The sequence below is a fragment of the Hemitrygon akajei genome, chromosome 16 (assembly GCF_048418815.1).
Source record: "Hemitrygon akajei chromosome 16, sHemAka1.3, whole genome shotgun sequence".
Taxonomy (NCBI): domain Eukaryota; kingdom Metazoa; phylum Chordata; class Chondrichthyes; order Myliobatiformes; family Dasyatidae; genus Hemitrygon; species Hemitrygon akajei.
In genome coordinates this window covers 30,107,256-30,131,286 of record NC_133139.1, presented here as the reverse complement: position 1 = coordinate 30,131,286, position 24,031 = coordinate 30,107,256, and the positions used below count along the sequence as shown (strand labels likewise).

Below are 24,031 nucleotides of genomic sequence, written 5' to 3'. Positions count from 1 at the left end.
CTCCAAGTAGCTGTAGCACACGCAGCGGCCACACCCCCGGTAAACCATCTCGGCAGACGGGCCAAACCAGGTGAGGGTAGCTGACGTGTCTTCGACCGTCAGTGAGGTAGGGGATCTATCTGTCCCAGCCTGTGAAGTCTGGCCCTGGCAGATTGAGTGGAGGAGACCGATTAATGGTCCAACGGTCAAGAAGGCAGGCCCAGCAGGTGTTGTGGAGCGCTTAGAGCACGACAAGACACTTAGAAGTCCTGGTCATCCACTGCAGCAGGAGAGGTCTCCAGCCGTAACGGCTGTCCCTGCCACTGGATCAAGGTCTCTTCTGCTGAGAGAGCAAGAATGCCCCCATGCAACGACTGTGCCACTTAAAACTCCATCACGCACATGTTCAAGTGTTTTCTTCAAATCCGAAGGGCTACCACTACAGAATGTCTCTCTGGTGCTTCCCACCCCCTTTTCCCCAACCACTCCCTCCCCCTGCCCCCTTCCCACTCTCACTCCGCAATAGAATCAGGTTTATCATCACTCACACGTCTTGAAATTTACTCTGTTGCAGTAGCAGGAGCACAGTGCAATACATAAGATTACTGCAGTACTCTGCACCTCAGCCACAATCACAGTATGTGCCCAACACTGCTGTACAGTGTTGCATGTCCTCCTTAATAACTTGCTGTCCTTTGATGGGCTACAGTTCTTTCTGAAATATGTGTTGCCTGAAATGGAATTCACCTCCATCCAGACGATCATAAAACAGGCTTAAGATCAAACCTCTGTACTTCCCACCAGACTGAAAAACAACTGTTTGCCACTCCACGTCTTCCTCTTGCTTGGATCTCTGCTGCTGCTGTCGCTTGCCGCCCTGTCACGTCCGTTATGTGGCACTCTTTCAAACATGCTTTCTCCATATTTAAAACATCAGCCACACTACCCTCTTAATCCTTTCCATTACTTCATCGGAGAATTCAAACAAGTTCATTAAACAGAATTGGTCTTGAATGTACTTATTAGCACAGACCTTTTCAAAGATGTGTTTGTTATAGTTTATTATCCTTACACGTTTCCCACTATCTCATTACACTGACTAGTCTGTAACAGTTGAGATTGCCTCTCTCCCCTCAACCATGGCTGCAACATTTCTTTTGTGATGTTCCATTCCCCCACCCAAATACAAGGAGTACCGAAGATGCAAACTACAAATACGATTGTCCCAGATGCAAACTCCAACCTGGGATCGTGAGAATATTGGGTGAGGACTTGCTATAGTGATAACAGCCTTCATAAGTGTTATTGAGTACACGGAGACCCACAGTGAAGACCAGCAATCTCTGAAATCACATCCCAGCATATCTCAGGAGAGTAGGGAAAGGGAAAGAAAAATATTGAAAATATTGTGTTAGTCTTGCTTGGGTCCCAGACAGCCTGCTGTCCACTGAAGACATGGCAAAGGCCTAGACAAATCAACGGATCAATATTTATTAGTATTCTAATCATAATTTATGGAAAACCTTACCAATTATATCAATATTCCATAACACAACTCTCAGCAACTGCCAGCACTGGGCGTGGAGGGTGCTGTTGCTTTAGGGGACATGATGACAGGTCCATAAACAGAATAGTATTTTGCTATAAAAGTGTTTCTTCCTTTTCTTTTTTGACAGGCAGCAAACAAAATTCTGATTCTTCCATCCCATTAGCTCTTCAAACAAGACTCAGATAAGTTTAAGGTATCCAGCACTCCTCTTGTAGTGTCCTTTATTCATCTCACAGATCTTCTGGAGAAGTAACGTGAGCACCTTGCTCTTGGTGGGCTTTGATGTCAAAGTGACTGTGACAAATGATAAAAAGCCAGATGGGACGGTAGCTGACCCAAAAGCCAGAGGGGATCTATGTGACAATGAATGAGCAAGCTTGCCCCTTCACCTCGGGAACTTGGTTTCAAATTCAGCCAGGCAGATGAGAAAGTTTCCTATTTTCCCCTTTCTATGAATACTAAAGATCAAAAAGAATTCAAATCAATTCATTGTGGAAATGTGTCTGCAGTGAAAACAGATGCTCAAAGCAGCTCATCAAACTGAGACACGTGAGATAGCTTGATCGGGTAAAGAGAATGTCACACTAAAATAAATCAGAAAATGTTGTAAATGTTCAGTGTGACAGGCGGCGCCTGTGGAGAGAGAAACAATGTAAACGTTTCAGCCAATCGCTTCTACCCGCGATGTTGTGAGTTGAGCAGATGGCACGTGAGTTTAAGTTGATTGGAGGCAGATGTACTCTGCTGATAATGCAGGTGACACTGCCAGTTGATTAACATCTAAACCTCAGAGGTAGAGAGTGGGCTGAGTTGTCTTTGGTGCACTTGGTATGTTTCAGTAACCAGAAGTCTGATGACCTCTGATTTTCATGGTCAGTGAAGAGTGGTCCTGCCAGGATATTTAGATATGGTTGAGGAAATCATGGCTTTAGACCATTCCTATTGTTAAGCTTATTTAAACCACAACACCACCCAGTTCCCTCAACAAACACCTTCTGCAGTCTCCAATATTGGTGACCAAACACTGTGAAGGGTCACTTCTGCCACAACTCAAGCCCCAGCCTTGTTGATGCACCATCAATAACTCTTGGAGACGTGAGGCAAGATATAAGCTCTTATTGGCTGGAAGAAAGAACAAGCAGCAATTGACCACCACACTGCATCCTGGAGACTGAGGCCGGGGCGGAGTCCCCAATCGCCTTTATACCGGGGTCCGTGGGAGGAGCCACAGGAGCAGTCAGCAGGGGGGGCGTGTCCAGACAGGTATATGTAGTTCACCACACTTGTATCAGCCACCTACCCTCTTTCAACTGGCATTAATAATGAGGTGTCAAAGAACAATTAATGTAACTTCTCACTGGTAATGAAAATAATATCACAGGTAATTGTGGTGAACTACATATACCTGTCTGGACACGCCCCCCTGCTGACTGCTCCTGTGGCTCCTCCCACTGACCGTGGCTCCTCCCACAGACCCCTGTATAAAGGTGATTGGAGGCACAGACACTTCCTCAGTCTCCAGGATGTTGTGTGATGGTCGCTTGCTGCTTGTGCTTTCTTCCAGCCAATAAAAGCCTCCCTTAACCCACGTCTCAGAGTTATTGATGGTGCATCAGTAATATTAACACTAGGATCAAGGGGGACACATTCAGAGGCTCTGAGGATTGGTTTGGTATGCTGAATTCCTCGAGAAATCTTTCTGCTGCAATTCTGTATACCGGTAGTAACAAGTCGACTGCCCTGTACCTCTCAATGAATAAATGCTTCTCTCTATGTTCCGACCCAGAAAACATTGGAAACACATAACAAACAGAAGTGCTATCCAAACTGAGTCAGCCGACAGCTCAGAAAATGAAAACAATTCCATTAAAGCTCGTCTTCTGCCAACTATTTCATAACAACGCCCAAAGGAAAGGGATGGAGGTGCCCCTTTATGAGACTTCCAACCATGCAGTCATTTAATTTGGGCTTTTCTTATCTGCACACCTGCAGAATTGACTACCCCTCCAAAAGGTGCTAGAATCAATTAAAAGGACAGTCATGATCGTCATGCTGTAGGTTAACCAGTGACAGGGAGGTTCACAAGCCAGCAAATTTCCCAGTTCTTGTTTGCTGAAAGGTAATGAAGTTCTTTTCAGAGGATTCAGCTAGCTTTGCCACAATATGCAGAAGAGTTTCCCATCTCCTGCCTCAGTGCTGCGACATGATGTTTCAGCGGTGTTCATAATTCTTGACTGCACATCCAAAATTTCCCCTACTCCCTAGTGAAGAAAAGAGCAGTACAGATTGGAGACGAACCCCATATATAGCATATGTGATATTAAATGAGTCAAAACTATCATTACCACTTCCTCCAAGCATCCCATAGCATGGCAGATCATAGAAACATAAAGAATAAGGATATAACAACACAGAAACAAAACTAACTCTTACAGCATGCAGAGGCATTAATATAATGATAAATTATTCTCTACTTTATCTCTCTCTATCTCTATATCCCTTGATTCCTAACATATAGAACCATATCAAGCCCACAGTTGCAGGAAGCACCTGTGGAAGGAAATTAGATGGTTAACGTTTCGGGTTGAAACCCTTCACCTGGGCCAGAGACATTGACTGCTCTTTTCCCTCCACAGATGCAGCCTGATCTGCTGAGAACCTCTAGCATTTTTTGGTTTTTTTAAAGCTCCAGATTCCAGCTTCCGCCGTTACTTGTGTCCCTATCAAAGCCAGCCTTGAATATAAAAACAGAAGGTGCTGAAAATGCTCATCAGCTCCAGCAGCAAGACAGGTGAAGAGAAACCAAATCCCTTCCTGCTGAAGGATCTCAGCCCAAAACTGAGGGATCTTGTCTGGCCAGCTAATTTCCTCCAGCACTTTGTGTGTGTGTGTGTGTGTGTCGTAGAGAAACCGAATTGGCATTTGAGCTCTATCAGCTTCAGGAACAACACCGCTTTGCGTGCCCTGACAAGTTGCAGCCTTCTGAACTCAGTATCAAATCCTCCAATTTCACTCGTATTTTCTGTCTCCATCAGATCTGATCATTTCTGTCAGTCATCATTCTGTGAGCTTTGCTCAGCTTTCCTCTTTCCTTTAGTTTTGTCTGACCTCTAGGAACACATCCCACAACCCTGCTGTTAGCAACACAAAATGCAAAGAAGCATAATCTGATTCTCATTGCTCTGTTCACTCATTTGGTCTCATCCTACCAAAAATAACCCCTTGGTTTTGCTCATCCTTTGCCTACTTTCTCCGCCATGGAAGACTAATTTCATTTTTTACTCCTCAATCCCAGAGAGAGGTCTTGGACTTGAAACTCTGTTTCTCTTTTCATGATGCTGCCTGACTCTGTGGTGCAGTTCAAACATTTTAGGTTTTTATTTCAGGCGTCCAGCTTCTGCAGTTTTGTTTTGATTCCCAGTCTTGAATATGTTTCAATATTCAACATCTACGTCCCTCTAGGTTAGAGAATTCCGAAGATTTACAACCATCAGTCAGGAAATTTCTACTCCTCTCCAAATGGCCAGCATCTAGTCTACAGCCTAGTCTTCGATCCTCCTGCAAATAGAAGCCATTGTACAGTATTCAGTCCATCCATGCAATTAACTATCATATGGTTCAGATAGATCACCTCTCATTCATCTTAATTTGTAAATCCAATTCAATCTTCCTTTATGGGACAATCTTTCCATCCTTGGAAGTAAGTCAGTGAAACTTTTGTTTCAACATTGACTAGGCTAGTAAATCCTAAAACATGGAGGTCAAATCTGATTACAGTATGCAGGTCCTATCAAAGCACTGTGCTTCCATACAAAACTTCCTTACTCTTATATTTCAGGCTGCTTATAATAAAGATCAATTTACTATTTGCCACCTAAGCCAGTTGCCGTAGATGGATCTAAATATATTTTCATGCAAGTACAAGGACATAAATTCTTTTGAGCATCAACTTAAAGTTGTTTCTTGCTCTATGGATCTCCATTGGATTCTGATTAATTGGACCATCAGTTAATTGAGGTAGCCATTTATTTGGATCATCTCTTACAGAACAAAAACAAATCAAGAAAATAGCTTTGTTTATTTGGGACTCTGTGCTGTTTAATTATGGCAGGAGTCCATTGCCAAATATTTCCTAACTAGCGTCAGTCATGTGCACTTGTGTGGCCACTAGACACTTCACCGTGCTTCGAGCAAACAGTTTTTAAATAGCGTCAGTTGCAAGCGTTTCTGTTCAGAAAGCAGTGGTTTTTGCCACTGGTAAGTTGGCTAGAAATGGGCAGTAAGACAATTCAGAACTGTTTTGCTCACAGCAGATTCAAGCATGAACGCTTGAATGCTTGAAATGCCAGAAGCGGCCAGGAGTGAGAATGAAATGATTTCACTTCTTCAACAAGTTAGGAACGATGAAGAATTTGAAGGTATCAACAATCATTTTGAATGTTATGTTTGGTCCCCACTGGACCAAATTATTGTTACAAGGTTGCTCAGTCAGGCATATGTACTTTAAAATACAAAAATAAGCATTGAAGTACAAAAAATACAAAATGTGCATTAAAAAGTAATAGAGCAAAATACAGATATGCAATGAAGCCATATACTTATACAGTTAAGGAGGAGGAATTGTAGAGTCTTATAGCCACGGGGCGAAAGGATCTCCTGTGGCGTTCAGTTGTGCACCTCTACCGAATCAGTCTGTGACTAAAGGTGCTCCTCTTTTGCCCAGTATGTCATGGAGGGGGCGAGGGGGATTGTCCGTAATGCTCTGTAGTTTCTGCAGCATCCTCCTCTCAGACACAACCCCCCAGAGAATCCAGCCCCACTCCCAGAACAGAACCAGCCTTCCGTGCGAGCTTATCTTCTTGATGTCAGCTTCTCTCACCCTGCTGCCCCAGCAGACTGCAGCGTAGAATCTCTTCTGTTCTAAAGGAAAGTCTATTTTAATCTACAATCAGAGTCCAGTTGACAATTCTGAGAAAGAGCAGCAAACGGTGCATTATTGAAGCTTGAGCTGACAAATTTTTTTTTGCTACTAAAGATAAAGCTTTCTACATCATAGGGATGCGGGTGGTAGGTTTTCTGGCCACCGTAAATTGCCACTGGTGCACAGTGAGTGGTAAATTATGGATGAGTTGATGCTAACGAGGAGGGAAGAAAAAAAGTGAGATTAATATAGGATTTAGTGTGAATGGTCAGTGCAAATTTAATGGCCCAAAGAGCCTGTACATCTTTTATGACTGTATGACTTTATAAAATCCTTGATTCTTTGAGCTTATTGGAGAGGATTTTGTGCAGCAAGACTGCTATAAACTTATGTACTGTACTTGGCTATATAAACCAGGGCAGGTTTAGAATCATGCCTCTTGCCTTCAACTGCAAGGGAACTGCACATTGACCCTCAACATCAAGGCTCATAATACAGAATTACCACTTGAATAAGGTAAAGGAGGATACTTCAAACAGAACCAATGGACAGGAGAGGAGGAAATTAACAAGGAGGGTAGGAAGGAAAGGATGAAGAAGAGAAATAACTTGAAAACACAAAATGCTGGCAGAACTCAGCAGGCCAGACAGCATCTATGGGAGGAGGTAGTGACGACGTTTCGGGCCGAAACCCTTCATCAGGAGGAGAAATAACCTGAAGCTGGTTTACTTTCCATTCACTAATGCAATGAGCTTTGTTTTAACAATGAGATATTTTCACACACTTTGCAAAAGCCTGTAAAAATTCAGAAGGTGGGAGGTGTCCGTGTAGTGCTGAAGACACACGTAGAAACCACCTGCCACCAGCTACTCAGTACCATGCTTGTATCAGTTCCACTTCCACAAGCTTCTCTTTAAAGCAGGGATTGGCACCTACGGCTTTTGTAGTACAGCAAGGACGGGAAGCCCTTTCCATGTGATTTTACACGTGAGTTGTTGAACAAGGCTAGTTGCCATGATACATTGTCAACAGCTCTAAAGTCAGCGCCATGAAGTAGATGCAATAACAGCAACAGAATTGAACCCGTGAATTTTGTAATATACGTTTGTTAGCATTAATATCAACTGAAATAAATAATATTACTTATTTCAGCTCATAATTCTGGTAGAAGACCTCGGGATGGTGACCTCTGGATGGCAGCCGAAAAACTCACAGATCAGGCACCATGGTAGCGTAGAAGTTAGTGCGAGGCTGTTACCGCTCGGGGCATTGGTGTTCAGAGTTCAATACTGGCGTCTGCTGTAAGGAGTCTGTACATCCTCCCCGTGGAATGCGTGGATTTTCTCCAGGTGTTCCTGTTTCCTCCCTCAGTCCAAAGACGTACTGGTTAGAAGGTTAATTTATCAAAGAAAGTTCTCCAGTCATTAGGCTAAGATTAAATCGGCTCAAGGGGCCAGAGGCACTATTCCATGCTATATCTCAATAAGTACATAAATAAATTAAACTGTTCAACATTGAAAACCGTGCTCCTTGAAGCAAAACATGACTGGGCTGGGTAGAATGGAACTGAAATGTCATCAATTACCAAGAGCTGGCAAACAGTAATGTAAACCTTTACTTAAGGTGTGTGACTGCCTCCTGCATTCTTACAGAGAATCTCCATGAAGACCCAAGTCCATTGGATCTAGCAAGGCAAAAGTAAGTGGAATATGTGCAACAAACAATCAGCACCAGTTCTGATGCAAAGTTTTCACCCAAATCGTTGACAATGCCTTTTCTCCAGCTGCCTGACCCACTGAGTTCCACCAGCAGATTATTGGCTACTCAGATTCCAGCAACTGCAGTTTCTTCTGCCTTCTAAGTGACAAGATAGGTGAAGAAATGTGTGGTGAACTACATATACCTGTCTGGACACGCCCCCCCTGCTGACTGCTCCTGTGGCTCCTCCCACTAACCGTGGCTCCTCCCACAGACCCCGGTATAAAGGCGATTGGAGACACAGCCCCGGCCTCAGTCTCTAGGATGTAGTGTGGTGGTCAATTGCTGCTTGTTCTTTCTTCCAGTCAATAAAAGCCTATATCTCGCCTCACATCTCCGAGAGTTATTGATGGTGCATCAAAATGCTTATGAGATGATATTATGTTTTCATACTTAGTACACAGGAACAAGTAAGATAGCGATGTAAATGCAGTGAGATTGTTGATTACTCATATTCCGAAAATTCAATTTGATATAACATGCAAGCTTCCCAGAGAAGATACCATTTCACAAGGATGAAAGCCAATTAGGGAGGAAAGTTTTGGCAAAATTAAGGGCTGAACTTTTTGATGATAGCTTTATGAACAGAGCTCCAGTCAATTCGAAGAATCCAAGGAAATCAATGGAGCAGATTTTCAATCCAGCCACTTTCTGGATACAGAGTTGTTTGTGAACATTGTTCCTGACAAGCCTTGGGGAATTGCTAACTGCCAACAACCAGCCAAGAACAAAGAGTGAAAGTTGACACATAGAGCAATTGTGCTAAGTTTATCAGAGCCAGGACTCTGGGGAGAAGCAGAGTAAATGATGGGAAAGGAGATAAAAACTGGGAAAGCAGCTTTTATTGATCAAATGTCATCAAGTTACAATTTAAGAACTTAAATTGGAAGAGCTTCTTTAGACTTGAGAACAATATTGAAGATTTGCTATTACTTAAATCTTGTACAAATTAAGATCTTGTACAAATTAAGAAAAAAACATTTGCTAATATTTTTGTGGCGCTGTTGACAAAAATGCAGGATCATCTGACTTTGGGCTGCAACTCTACAGCAGAGCAGTATCATACCCAACAAATAACCAAATCAGACTCTACAGAGCAGTCACACTAGCTGGAGCTCAATCGAACACTGAGCAAGCCGTTTAAGCTGGAATGGTTTAGTCAGGATCCACAAATTGGCCAATCTCTAATCAAAAAGGAAATGTTTATATCAGCAAAGACTGAATTAGTCCCCACAGACCAATAGATTTCCAATGAAAACAGAGAGACTTTTATATCAGCAGGGGTTTAATCAGTCAATATTCTGCCAAATGGGTAATATTTGTAGCAGTAGGGATACAATTACAAAGATATAATTAAAAGTCTAGCTGTCAGAATGTGGGAAAAATACTTTTTTAATTCCCACTAAGTTGAAGCTTTGCTAAGTCAATAGTTGAACTCAGACCATTGCACACAAATGTAAACAAATTGTACTACTTTGCTTTTGTATTTACTTCAAGCTCCATGTTTAGTAACCCAGCATAAACTCTTTTAAACAAATCTTGGATTTCATAACAGAGCATTGAAACTCAGTAGAGTGTGTTTACTGCTCTTTATTGCCTTTCCCAGAGAGAACAATTTATAAAAGCAAAGATACAGAAACCCAGAACAAATGGTCTGTAATAGAAGTGGCCACATTACTTGATATCTCTTATATCTAATAAGTGGCCACTCAGTGTACGGTTGTGGTTATTGCTGCTGTAGGCCATCCACTTCAAGGTTCGATGTGTTGTTCGTTCAGAGATGCTTTACAGCACATCACTGTTGTAACACATAGATATTTGAGTTACTGTCATCTTTCTGTCAGCTCGAACCAGACTGACCATTCTCCTCTGACCTCTCTCATTAGCAAGGCACTTTTACCTACAGAACTGCCGCTCACTAGATGGGTTTTTTTTGCACCATTCTCTGTAAAATCGAGAGACTGTTGTGCTTGAAATCCCCGTCTGGAACCAACAATCATTCAACAGTCACTTAGATCACATTTCTTCCCCATTCTGATGTTTGGTCTGAACAACAACTGAACCTCTTGACCATGTCTGCATGCTTTTATGCATTGAGTTGCTGCCACATGATTGGCTGATTAGATATTTGCATTAACAAGCAGGTGTACAGGTGTACCTAATAAAGTGGCCACTGACTGTAAGTCTATAGCTCTGAGTCTATTCTTTTAAGAAAGAGAAGCATTGTGTCCCTCAGGCCTCAAATTAACAGATCACATTTTTCAACAGAGTTCCACAGCCACAATCACGTGCAACAATTTCAAACAGAGCCTTGAAATCCAAGTCTGAGCAGCATTGTCACTTTGAAAAGAAATGGCTAGCACAGATGTACAGAAATTTAAATTCTGATTTGTCACCCGCTGGCCATTTCAATCACTGGGCCAAGATCGTCTGAGGCAGTCAAGAATGAATCTTGAAAACCCATCTCATGTATTTTTGCCATCTTTTTTTATGATGAGTGAGTGTCATGTTTCCCAGTAACGTATGTTCTAAAGGGAGGGGTGAAGAGGCAGTAGAAACATGAGGTACATAGACCCATGAGACTTAAAGCCAGCAAGTTATTTATTTTAGTGCTTTAGAGTTGCATTTAATAGATTAGAATTTAATATTCTCAGATGGATATTTCAGGAATTCTTACAGTTTCTAAGAAACACTAAACTTCAGCTATTAAAAACACGGCATTCATCTGCCCCTCCTTTAACCATTACCACGGGGCAGAGTTATCCATCAGATTTTGTCACAGACTGCATCAAAAACTGAAAGTCAAAACTGATTCAAACATCAAGCACTGCAGAAATTACAAGTAACCTCTTACAAATACAATACATAAATGAATATAAATAAACAATAAGAAAACAATGTAATATACAAGAGAGCGGATAATGTAAAAAGGCTGCTTCATATTCACTCAAGAGTTAGAATTAATTTAATATCTTGCATTGACACTATAATCTCTCTTGTACTGACATTATCAAGTCTCTGGTATGAGCACCATCACCTCCCTCGTACTAATACGGTTTCTCTTGTGCTAACACTACTGCCTCTCTCATAATGACAACATCGTGTCTGTTATGCTGCCAGTGTCACCTTTCTCGTGTTGACACTATTAGCTCTACCGTACTAACACCTCTGCCTCTCTCATACTGACACATTACCGCCACAATACTGACACCATCGCCTCTCTTGTACTGACACCATTGCTTCTTGTGCTGACACAGCCGTCTCTCTAGTGTTGACAACACCACCTCTCAGACCAATGTTCCCTCTGATTTTTTTTTCACAGCCACATGGACCAACTATTACTCTGAGCAGAAAACTTGGCCCTGAAAACTGCACGGTGCGTTATATAGAAAAGAAAATTCCAGCCACACAGCAACAAGGCTATGTGCATTGGAGCATTTCCGTTACTACCTTACGATGGACCATCTCACCTGATGAACTAGGTAATCTCAATCCAGTGTCTACCAGACCTAATCTCCTTGTGACCTTTGGTGCCATGCGGCCAAACTTATTTAGAAATCCCGTTGTTTTTACTCAATGTGGTTTATCTTCTGAGGTTCCCAACTAAGAGGTCTACCAAAACTCTTGTCAAATCCTGTCAGTTATTTCAATTATTTCTCCCTATTGCAAAACTCTTAATGCCTTCTCTCAGTCCATGTCAAAATGCCACCAACAACTGGGATCATGTTGATCATAATAGTAATATCTCTTTGCTGAATGTCTCAAAGACAATAGTCATGTTTCTCCTATATTAACTGATAGTTATGAAGGTATTGGTGTCTAATGGATCTAATTATTCATAGGTTTAAAAACCAAGTATGATGCTTTAACTTGTCTTGTGTGCATTTATTTAAAGGAAGGTCTAACATGGTATCTTTATAAGATGCTAAAAAAATTCCTTCTTATGTTGCTTGCTCATGCAAGGTAAGTGGTAAGCAATTTATTATCATAGAACATAGAACAATACAGCTCAGAAACAGGCCCTTCGGCCTGCAATGTTGTACCAACGCAGCTAAAAAGCAAATCAAAATATCCCAAACACTAATCCCTCCTACCTACACAATATCCCTATCCCTCCATCTTCCTCAAACTCATGTGCCTCTCCAAATATCTCTTAAAAGCTTCTAATGTACTTACTTTTACCACCAGGCCAAGCAGTGCATTCCAGCATCCACCACACTCTGAGCAAAAAACTTACCCCTCATATCCCCCTTAAACCTCCCCCCCTCACCTTCAATGCATGCCCTCTGGTATTAGACATTTCAACTCTGGGAAACAGATACTCCCTGTCCACTCTATCTATGCCTCTCATGATCTTGTAAACCTCTATCAGACCTCCCCTCAGCCTCCACCCCTCCAGAGGAAACAACCCGAGTTTATCCAGCCTCTAATGCCTCAGCAATTGGTCAACACCACATACCCATTTTGTTGGGGGTTTGATAAGAGTTTTGGTAGGCCTCTTAGTTGGGAACAGCAGAAGATAAACCACATTGAGTAAAAACAATGGGATTTCTAAATAAGTTTGGCTGCATGGTATCAAAGGTCACAAGGAGATTGGATTGAGATTACCTAGTTCATCAGGTGAGATGGTCCATCGTAGTCAACGGATATTCTTATATATTTATAAGACATAACCAAGAAAAGACATTTTCTTATGTAACATCACATGCCTTTCAGAACAACCCAAAGAGCTTTAAAGGCAATAAAATTGTTTTTTAAAATGTAACCACTGTCAGTATGCAGGAAATGCAGCAGCCAATCTATGCACAACAAAACCCCACAAAAGGCACTTAAAATAGCAATTTGTTTTTAGTAATATTTCATGCAAGTTAAAATATTGGCCAGGTGAACAGATAATTCCAAGTGTCTAAATCATAGTTCTAGCAAGAGACATGTCCATCAGAGGCAGAGTTAAGAAATCTCATCTCACCTAAAGACTCACCCTCAACATTTTAAAAACTGCTTCTTCCCCTCTGCCATCAGATTTCTGACTGGTTCATGAACTCTACCTCACTATTCTTCTTTTGCACTGTTTACTTACTTGCTTAATAATTTGTAACTTAGACCATAGACATAAGGGAGAATTAGGCCATTTGAGTATTTTTTTTAATTCTTACAGTGTATTGCATTAGAACTTTCATGACGTATGTAGGTTAAGACCTACAAGTATCTGGGAGTACAGTTAGACGAGAAGCTAGACTGGACTGCCAACACAGATGCCTTGTGCAGGAAGGCACAGAGTCGACTGTACTTCCTTAGAAGGTTGGCGTCATTCAATGTCTGTAGTGAGATGCTGAAGATGTTCTATAGGTCAGTTGTGGAGAGTGCCCTCTTCTTTGTGGTGGCGTGTTGGGGAGGAAGCATTAAGAAGAGGGACGCCTCACATCTTAATAAGCTGGTAAGGAAGGCGGGCTCTGTCGTGGGCAAAGTACTGGAGAGTTTAACATCGGTAGCTGAGCGAAGGGCGCTGAGTAGGCTACGATCAATTATGGAAAACTCTGAACATCCTCTACATAGCACCATCCAGAGACAGAGAAGCAGTTTCAGCGACAGGTTACTATCGATGCAATGCTCCTCAGACAGGATGAAGAGGTCAATACTCCCCAATGCCATTAGGCTTTACAATTCTACCGCCAGGACTTAAGAACTTTTTTTAAAAGCTATTATTAATGCTTTTTGAGATAGTGATTTAGATGCATATCATATTTTTTTACTGAGTTAAGTATTGTATGTAATTAGTTTTGCTACAACAAGTGTATGGGACATTGGAAAAAAGTTGAATTTCCCCATGGGGATGAATAAAGTATCTATCTATCTATCTATCTATCTATCTATCTATCTATCTATCTATCTATCTATCTATCTATCTATCTATCTAAACAATAATAAATGCTGTTTCAGTACTGCACTGAAGAGTCAGCCTTAATTTTTATTCTTAATCTCTGGAGTGGGACTTGTACTCACAACCTGTGAGCTTTGGCCAAAGATGCTAATTCTGTTTTTCTTTCCACAAGTGCTGTTTGCCTTGCATTTTATGTTTTTATTTCAGGTTTCCGTCATCTGCAGTTATTTAATTTTCCTGTTTTATACCCACAATCTTCAGCCTCAGGGACGAGACCTTTAACAACTGCTGATGGCTATAAGGTAGCAGCTGAAATTGCCAAGCGAAACGTGCAACTCTTTGTCAACTAAAGCAAAATTGATTTGTATCAAGCCAACAAAGAGGTTGAATCAATACATAAGTGAGACACAGGTATCGCATTTAAGGACTACCTTCACTGTATTCCAAGAGTAGAAGGTAAGTCAATTCCTGCAGAAATATATGATCATAAGGCTTACAGGGACAAGAATGCAACTAAACTTGGGAAGGAATCTGAAAAAACCCAGGGTCATAAGCCATCTTGTCACGGAAGGCTAAAGACTAAGACATGGGATAACTGAATGCAATTGAAATATATAAACATGAATATTAGAATAACTAACGCATATGCTGATAAACTGAAACATAACTGAGGTACATACTGTCTAAAGATATAATAATGTGCTAATTTGCCAAAGAAAATTCACAACATTGATATTTCCATTCTGCAGTGCAGCCTAAAACAGAATATTAAAGAAAGCGTGTTCAATTTAGGCAGTAAACGATTCAAAATGATAGGACAATTTCCTGGAAGGGTTTGCTGGCAATGGAAACTTAGTTCATGCAGGATATACTGCATATCATGAGCCGTTCACAATATCTTTGATGATGTTATGACTTTAGTTGAATGCTTTGGTAACCATAGTGACACTTTACTTTTATGACAGTTTACCTTCCTCTCGTCTGCAGTGACTGGGATGATGATGCATGCTTACTGTGCGCCCAAATAAAAGTGGGTTATTTTGCTGATCAGAGCAGCTTTTAGATGTGTCTGTTTGTGAGGCATCAGTGACTCCCTTCACACAGAGATTGAAGCGTATGTGCTACCTTCAGAGAGACTCTAACCCTGCAGAAATCCTTCCCTCTGATTAATACCTTGTACAGCAAGTTGAAAATTATCACCACTAATGGTAAATTAATCTTCAGTTTTTTTTTACATATGTCTTAATTAAATCAGAAAGAAAATATGGACCTCTATAATATTTGGCTGATTAGTTCTTCCTCAGTGTTGGAAGATGATTATTAACTGCTGAACAATTGTGGATGACTTATTAGGACAAGGGATGTACAGACTTTTGAGGTATTTCATCCAAGGAAAGTCAGTAGGTTTTTGATCGGAAAGGCGTTAAGGGTTAAAGGGAGAAAGTTAGAGGATTGGGGTTGAGAGAAAAAAAATCAGCTCTGATCAAATGGCAGACAGTCAATGGGCAGAGTGGTTTAATTCTCCTCCTATATATTATGGTCTTTTCTCTAAGGACATTTGAGAACACAGAGATGCTGAAGACCCTGGAGCAGAAGAGAGATGTTTGCAATGACTACAAAGTAATGAAGTGGGGTTTTAATAATGTGTTTGGGACAGTCATATACTGAAAAATAAGAACACAGGTTCGGATTTAGAAAAGGTGGCAAAAGAATAAGATTTAAACTGAATGATTTTAAGCAGAGAGTAGCATGTTGTATGAATGGACTGTCCAGAGAAGAGGTAAAGAGAGACAGCATTGAAAAAAAAAGGAAATACTGAGAAGATACTTGAATGAATAGGAGATTAATGGGAAATTGTTTTAGGCATATCCTTCCAGCCTTGTATCTTCATATATTGCTACCTTCAGCAAAATGGGAGATAGGGAACAGAAAACAAATGTAAATGAGACGGTCGACCTGGACACTGTTTAGATCACCTATGCACAGCTAAGACAATGCAATGGTGGGGCCAGGTGTGATATATGATAATGTCAGTACCTCCAGTTGAACTCTGTCTTTTTGTGTGTTTCCCCCTAGTTGTCAGTCTGTGGTTTTGTATTGCCATGTGCTCCTGTCCCCATTCCTGCTCTACTCCGGCCCCTGTATCACTGAGTACTCCGTCTCTCATCTGTTTCTCATTATTACCTGTATTGCTGCCACTTGTGTCTCACTGTGCTCCACCTATCATCTGCCTCTCTGTTTATTGCTCAGTGTATTTCAGTCCTGTGTTTTCACCTATTTGTAGCCAGATTGTGCCAGTGAATTTTCCTGAGCCTTTCCAGCATTTGTATCTGTACTCTGTCCATCTGAATGTGGACTCCGCCTGTTTCCCGATTCTGGTTTTTGGATTTCTCTGGATGTTATGATCTCTGCCTGAACTTTGATACCTACTTTGTTTGCAGCTTGGGATTTATTACTCAATTAATATCACTGTGTGCACAGTGCTGGGTCTGCGATTGGATCCCTGGTCCAGTGTCCTGACAGATAATGAATGTACTCATCCCATCCTGACTCTATGTGAATATTGCATGGTGCCAGTGGGGTTATATAGGCAGCATGGAGCTAGTCCACTTTAGTTAGTGACAACGTATACACTTGTTGTGTGGCTGACACACAGAATTGTGACTATTATACTATTACTCTGTGAGCTTGCCAGAGTCGTTTCATTGACACCAAAGCTATCTAATCCTTTCCTTGGAAGCTAGGTAAAATACCTTTCCTTGCATTATTTTTGACATTAAGATAATCTAGTTCTTTTTTCTTCTATCTATCATTTATTGCTTCTCTGTACATTTAAAAAGAAAGATGCTATTGAGTCTCAGACTTGGGTCTGCATGAACAGTTTTGGGATATTCCAATCTAAATCCACCTACCTCTCGACCAGCACCGCTATCAACACATTAACCATTGAAGTTATTTCGCTGCTGTACAGAAATCAGCTGCTATAATGGTTACACAATAGCAAGGACATTTATACATTCATGGTCTGTGTAAGGTCCTGAAATGAAAAATTGTTTCTTGAGTAACAGACTCAAACTAGATCCCTATAAAACTAAACTCCACATATATTTTTCAACCCTTCCTGCCTATTTGCCAAAGTAGTTTAATATTTTCAATATTTATTCCATTATGTCTTTTGAAAATCTTTCCATGTGGATCTTTATCAAAAGTCATCTGGATATTCAGATAAACTATACTATGGTTTAGCTACCTCTTCAAAAGAACTCCAGCAGATTAACAAGACTGGAGCATTACTGATTAATGCTCACTGATAGTCTGCACTATAGTGCTTCCAAGGCATGCCTATTTGTTTAACTGATCTTTGTCCAATGTTTTGCTTGTTTGTCAAACGTCGGGGTTACACTGTTTAATTGGTTCACAGCAGTTCGTGTTAGCCACGATCTAGAACCAGTATTTTTTTCTCTAAATAAGCTGTCCTTTTCAGAGCTATGTAGGAAATCCTTTGTTTTTTGCAAAAAAAAATCAAAAACCGAAATACATCATCAGCTAACGTGGACATAACATTGTATTTTGATTGGTGGAATATGAAATACAAAATAGGGTCGCTGGCTGAAATCTACGCAAAACTTCTTTATTTCAATTATAAACGTAAATGTGAAGTGCAGAAACTTGCAGTTGATTGGGTGCAAATGTTAAGCAAAGTCATATTGCCACAACCACGAAACAATGTATTTTCCCCACTTTGAGGCTCAAAACTCCTTGCCAAAACACTACAAGTTCTTCTATTCTCCAGAGCACACTTTCTGTTATTGAGAACCACTCCACCCGACCCCGAACATTGGGAAGAACGTTCTCAACGTCCAGATTCTAATTTGTTCAGCACCAGCGCCATCTGCCCTGGGAATTTGCAATTGCTGGCTTTCCCAAGCACAGACTCACAATTATTCAACCAAGAAAGGAGATTGCTTTAGGATGTTTGTGGATGGGTTCCCGTGCAAACAGACAAAGCTTCATGATAATACAATACACTGGCGCCTGGAGTTTCCATGGGTGTTCTCCCAATCTCCTGCCATGGCTTGGCGAAAAGACCAGCGGAAACCTCAGAGAAATATCATAAACAAGCACTTCTTCCATTTCTTCTGAGTATTCTCCAATTTTCAGCAAAGTTAGAGAGGAACAAACTACTTTTAATCATGGTTGCTTTTGCTGTCCATTGACACCAATGCTTCCGTCATCACGATTTTGAGAATAGCCTCTTGGAATTCTTGTCTGCTTCAAGCCACGGTACTCGTTAATCTATACCTGCTCTGTGTGATTTTATAGGGACAGCACCAGTGGGTCAATTTGAAAAGTAAACAGCCCCATAATGGTTTACCATTCAGCAATTAACACCACAGGCAATAAACGTTTCCCTATCCTGCAATGGAGATTTGAAGGAGGAATCCTATTTCATTCCACAGAGGTGTTCTTCAATTATTTCTTTCAGAGAATGTTTTGCATTACTGGGAACCATCAAATTCATCACTAGGAAATTATTGATTGGGGAACATAATTCTGACAATATTATCACGTTCTGAAAACTATTCCATCTCTGTATCCCTATGTTGTCCCAGAATTGGAAATCTCCAAACAAACTCACAAAAGCAAGGTGGAAAATTCTGAATGCTAATCCAATGTCAAGACATCAAGGGATGAAAAGTAAAACTAAAATGCATAGCAGAGTATATAGTACGTAATATATATAGTATACATACTATATAGTAAGGAGCAAAAGTGAATGATTCTTGACCAATTTAACCAGATCTAATGCAATACAAGTTTTTCTCCTGCATTAACAGTATGATTAAAGTCATGGAACAACAACAACAAGCTTCACCGGATATGTACTCCAATGCATGTAAATTGCAATGCAATCATTGAAGAAAAATCTAACTTGTTTTGTTAAACTACTGACTGAAGTTGAAATAAAACTGGTTCAATCAGGAAAGAAAAATAAAGCAAATTAATCAGACGTCTTAACCAAGGGTTGCGCCCAATCTCTCAGAAGTCTGCCTGAGTGTAGTTAAACTTTAGTAGTTTTAGTTTTCATCAGTCTCATGATGTCACACTTGTGAACAGCAGCACGTGCTAATTGTAAAAAAGAAGGGGCAGGTGCTTCAAATGCTATTGACTACCAGCAAAGGTACATTTAGAGAAGAACCTGGCTACTCTCAAGCAACATAGGGATAGAACTGTACATCCTAGGACCTGACCCTTCAGCCCATCATGTCAGTACTGACTATGATGCCAAATTAAACTATCCCCATCTGCCTGTACATGGTTTACATTCCTCTACTCCCTGCTTGTTCATGTACCTGCTTAAATGTTCTTGGCTTTTACCTTTTCCCCAGGCAGTGTATTCCAGATGCCTACTGTGTTAAAAACAAACTTGCCTTTCAAATTTCCTTTACATTCCCACCCCCCCCCCTCATTTTAAAGCTATGCCCTCTAGTACTTGTCCTCTTCATCCTAGGGCAAGACTCTTTCTATCTACTCTATATCTTTCATAATTTTGTATATTCTATCAGGTCCCTCCACAGCCTCCCGTGGTCCAGAGAAAACAATTCAAGTTTATCCACGCTCTCCTTATAACTAATGCTCTCCAATCCAGGCAACACCCTGCTGAACGCTTTCTACATCCTCTCTAAATCCTCTACATCCTTCCCCTAGTGTGGCAACCAGAAATGCACACAGGCCTCTCCCTGAATAAACTCACGCAGGGACAAAAGGAAAAGTAAAGAGAAAGTTGCCCTCACAAACTCTTAACCAAAACACGACACGGACGGATGCTTGCAGGAGTCAAATGCCCTAAACTGTTGGCTTGGATTGCAGTGAGTAGGTGGGATGAGGAAGTAGAAAAGCAGATGAAGTTAATTGCAGACATCTGCAGGTCCCAAAATACACCCTTATCCAGATTCCCTCAACTGTTGTAGCTCACCAAAATTATGACTGTGCTATTTATTAACTGTTCATTCAATTTATCCAAAACACTGCTGTACAAATCAACGCATGTGAGCTTTGATAGTTTTTCACAGATTTTTTGAATGCAAATATCACCTGTCACCCTCAGGTTGTTCTACTTAAGTTTTCACACAGTTAGTGTCACTATAAATCCAAGGGTGAAAAAGACACATTACACTGACGTTAAAAGGAGACCCTCTCCCATTCTCTGAATACACCAAAGTGTCACACATCCCCCATATCCTTATTAACACATAGCCATTTATATTAAGTAGATAACTGCAGCAACCAACTTGTAAATGAGAATTTCCTGAAAGTGTTAAGGGGATAAAAGAATGTTTAATTTATTTGGATGGCATTGATCAGGGAAAGAGGGATTGCAGGACCAGCTGGGAGCAGTAATTCAGTTTGAGGAGGATAGTTTTGGAAATGAAACATCTCACCAATCCCTCTATGATAAACATTTTGTCCTCTGCCAAGTATCAAAATTTGTTGTCAGAATTGACAGCCACTCAGCTTTGTTCAAATTGTAATTTTTTTTTTACCTTTCACCCTCTTGAATAAAAAAAATCAAGTGGTTTGCAATCTGTATCAGAATGTCTGTCCATGTGACTCTGATCTCTTCCATTCAGGCACTCAAACTACCAACCCACATAGATCCTGAATCCCAAATATAGCAAGTCCAAATTCAGGTACAAGTTCTGCAACTTCCTGTCTGGCTGGTCTGTGCCGCAGGTTTAGATGGTGTTGAGCATTCGTTAAGGGGGAAATCGAGAGGGGTGCTAAGCATACGAGAGTGAGAAGCAAACTGTTGGGTCAGGCAGGCTCTGGGAAGCCAGAGGGATGGTCAATGTTTCAGGTTGAGAATTGAACTGAGAATGCAAGGAGGAGGCAGTCAGCATACAAAATTGAGGGAGAGGCAGGAGCTGGGAAGCAATAGGTGGTCTATCGATATGTTATCCATTCCCCCTTTGTCTCTGCACGTGCTGCCCTGACCTGCTCAGTTCATCTGCCAATCTAATTATTGCTCCTGATTCCAGCTTCAGAAGTTTCTTGTTTCACCATGAGAGTGAAGAATGTCTCCGAAGGGATAATGGAAATAAGGGCCTTCCCTAAAGGGGTGATGGGAATGAAGAGTGTCCCCTTAGCGGGTTTAAGAAGAGATGTTTGGGTGATGGGAGTGAAGCATTTCCTCAAAGATTTAATGGAAGAGGATTAAAAAGAGCAAGTGGTTTCCCAAAGATGGTAGCTGCAGAGGGGGATTTCACTGGAGAATCAATGGTGTAGGGGATTTACTTCAGCAGCAGGAGATGTGCCTCTTCACCAGGGGGATTTGGGTGTGGGTGATTTCCCCAGTGCAATGGGGTTGGGGGAGTTCCCCAGAGGTCAGTGAGGCTGGGGCTTTTCCCCCCCAGAGATGGAGTTACTTGAGGAGAAAGAGAAATGGGACCTTTCCCCAAGGGGTAGTGGGGAAAGGGGCTTTTCCCCTCAGCGTTACTGGACGTGGTAGATCCTCATAGCATGTGTGGGAGGGGGCAAAGATGCACCAGGAATACAGCTTTTCCCCAATAGGAGCAATAGGATTCAGGGTTTGCCCGAAGCACAGGGGAAATGAGACATCTATATAAATGGGGACAAAAGAGGCCAATGAGGCGTGAAGGGGAAATAGGAGTGGAGGGTTTCCCTCAGCCGAGACCGGGCCCCAGCCCGGGGACTGTCAGAACATTCCAACATGGGGTGGACGCAGGGGGAACTTACCCTCATTATTCGCCCGCCTGCTCCTCGCTCTGCTCGGTCCCAGTTGCTTAATCCAGCTCCCAGTAGCAGATAAAAGGTGAAATATTTCCATCGAGTGCAGGGTCTATCTGACACGACAGAGTGTCCGCTAATTCTCAGCCACACCAGCGATAAGACAGTCTCCCGACAGAACGAGCAGGGATCTCTGACCCGCCCCGCTCTGTCAGTGCAGGCAAGCAGCTCCCAGATATGGAGAATAATTATTACGTACCTTCTGTAGTGGTATCTGTTTTGTGTTACGGCTTCCAGTGCCAAGTACTGGGGGCGCGGGAGAGAGAAAGGAACACGGTCAGGAGGCGAGGGCGATTAAAACTGTGGGAGGGACAGACGGGGTTGGGGGTGAGGCAGGAATCGCCACGGAGGAGGACACTTGGCTGGGCGAGAAGTGAATTGGAGAAAGTCACCCAGAGTGAGGAAGAAACTGAGATCAGACGGAGAGACTGTGGGTCGGAGCAGGCAGGACAGCAGACACTTAAAGACCTGCCGTTCATTTCGGCGACACTGAGAAAGTGGAAACTCGGCGCGGGGCACCGAATAGGAATGAATTAACCTCTACCATGCATCGAAGTAATCAATTATTTACACAGCTCAGCTGCCAACGCTCTTGTCGATGAGTGCTTCTCAACGTTAGGAGTTTGTGCTGCTTGCCCCTGCGTGTGCTTGTGGAAGATCAGGAGAGAGTGAGGGTGGTGAAGGGGAGTGAGGGGGAAGGGGAGTGAGACTGGTTTAGGAGTGTCGAGAGCGCATGGGGAGTGGGGATAAGGGGGTACCTCTCACTAACTCCCACCGCTCCACCAACACCCCCCCCCCCCCCCCGTCTCTGCAGCTCGCTGTAAGCTCCCGTATCACCCCTGTAACTGGGATCATTTCAACCGGGACAGCGGATTCTTGCTCGGTGTCACTCACGGCTGACTGCAATACACCCAGAGTAAAATCCCACACGCAATCCAAATTTGTCAGGGTCTCTGCCCCCTTACCTTTAGCCCGGGTTATCCAGACCTGCCCCTGCACTGTCGCTGTCGTCCCGCTCAGAATGTCTCAAGCTCCGGGTGCTGAAATGCTTCTCCAAGTCATCAAGAGGAGAGACCCTGGGAATGTTCACTTGTAGAGCGCCCTCGGCTGTAGCCGCTGCCCTCCGTCCGCACTGCAGAGACCACGGGCATCAAACTTAGCGCCGGGCTGCCGGCGGGCTGCCATCGCCCAGCACCTACAGTTAACGGGACAGCGGGGGCAGAGTGGGAGGGGTGACCCTGCTCCTGCTGCACTCTGCTGTGACCCCCCTCCCCTCCCCTCCCCTCCCCTCCCCACGCCCCGCCTTCACCAGCGTCGGCGAGCGGGTTTGAATCGCAGCTGTCAGCAGTCAGGTACGGGGCGCTGCCCGACACCCCCGGGGGTCACTGCAGGCGGTGCCGATCTCCCCTCCCACCAGCTGGCCCGGATCCCCGCGCCCTCCCCGTCCCGGACACGCCGCCAGATGATGTGGATAGAACCTCTTCGGCGCTCCGAGCTGAGCGAATGCCTGTGTGTTTGTGCTGTTGCACCGCTCTCTCCCCTCCCCCCCAAAAAACCTGGGCTCCGGACGGGCTTTGGGGGCTGAGTTTGAAACAGCCCCTCCCTGCGGAAGTGGGTGTCAGGTTACTGAGAACCGTTTAATACTTTGACGACAGCTGTGGGGACTGCCCTCGCTTTCCCGACGCTGAGGTGGGGAATAGCAGCCGGGGGTAATTAAACCACCGGCGGGTCTGAAACCAGGTCCAGTCACCTGGCCGAACGGTAACTGGACCACAAAGTCCGCCGGATCTGCCACCATTACCCTTGTCCAACAGCACACGGACGACAGGGAGGGGCGACTGCTGTACCTGTGGGTGATGATAGCGCGGGACTCTCACCGGGAAGAGATGAAGTTAGATGGGGTCTGAATCCACATTGAACTTCAGGCGCTGGAATTCAGAGCGTGCAGTTTACAGCCAGCCTGCATTTCGTTTTCAGTTGAAATGTATTGTCACTGGGCTGTCCGGGGTGTCCAGGGAGGGGGTAGCACCTCTGGTGATGGGGCCCAGGTGAGGGTAAGCCGGCGGCCTCCTACCCCGGTGAGATAGGGACGTGGTCTGTCCTAGCATGCGAAGTCAGCTCGGACGGACCGGGG

The 24,031-nt window shown here is 42.9% G+C and overlaps 1 protein-coding gene across 2 annotated transcripts in view; it reads right to left on the bottom strand.

The window, feature by feature from the left end:
• LOC140739918 (neurturin-like) overlaps positions 1–23,031 on the bottom strand; it is a 122,692-nt gene extending 99,661 nt beyond the window's left edge. Inside the window, exon 1 of one of the 2 annotated variants that reach the window (XM_073068593.1) lies at positions 22,863–23,031. Coding sequence is in view for 1 of the 2 variants with exons in the window: in XM_073068592.1 (XP_072924693.1) it covers positions 21,847–21,852 (6 nt within the window). In the remaining variant the exon portion in view is untranslated. Of the gene's footprint in view, positions 1–21,846; positions 22,045–22,862 lie in introns of those variants that run through there. The other variant, XM_073068592.1, reaches the window with a different exon arrangement.
• Positions 23,032–24,031: the final 1,000 nt, after the last annotated feature.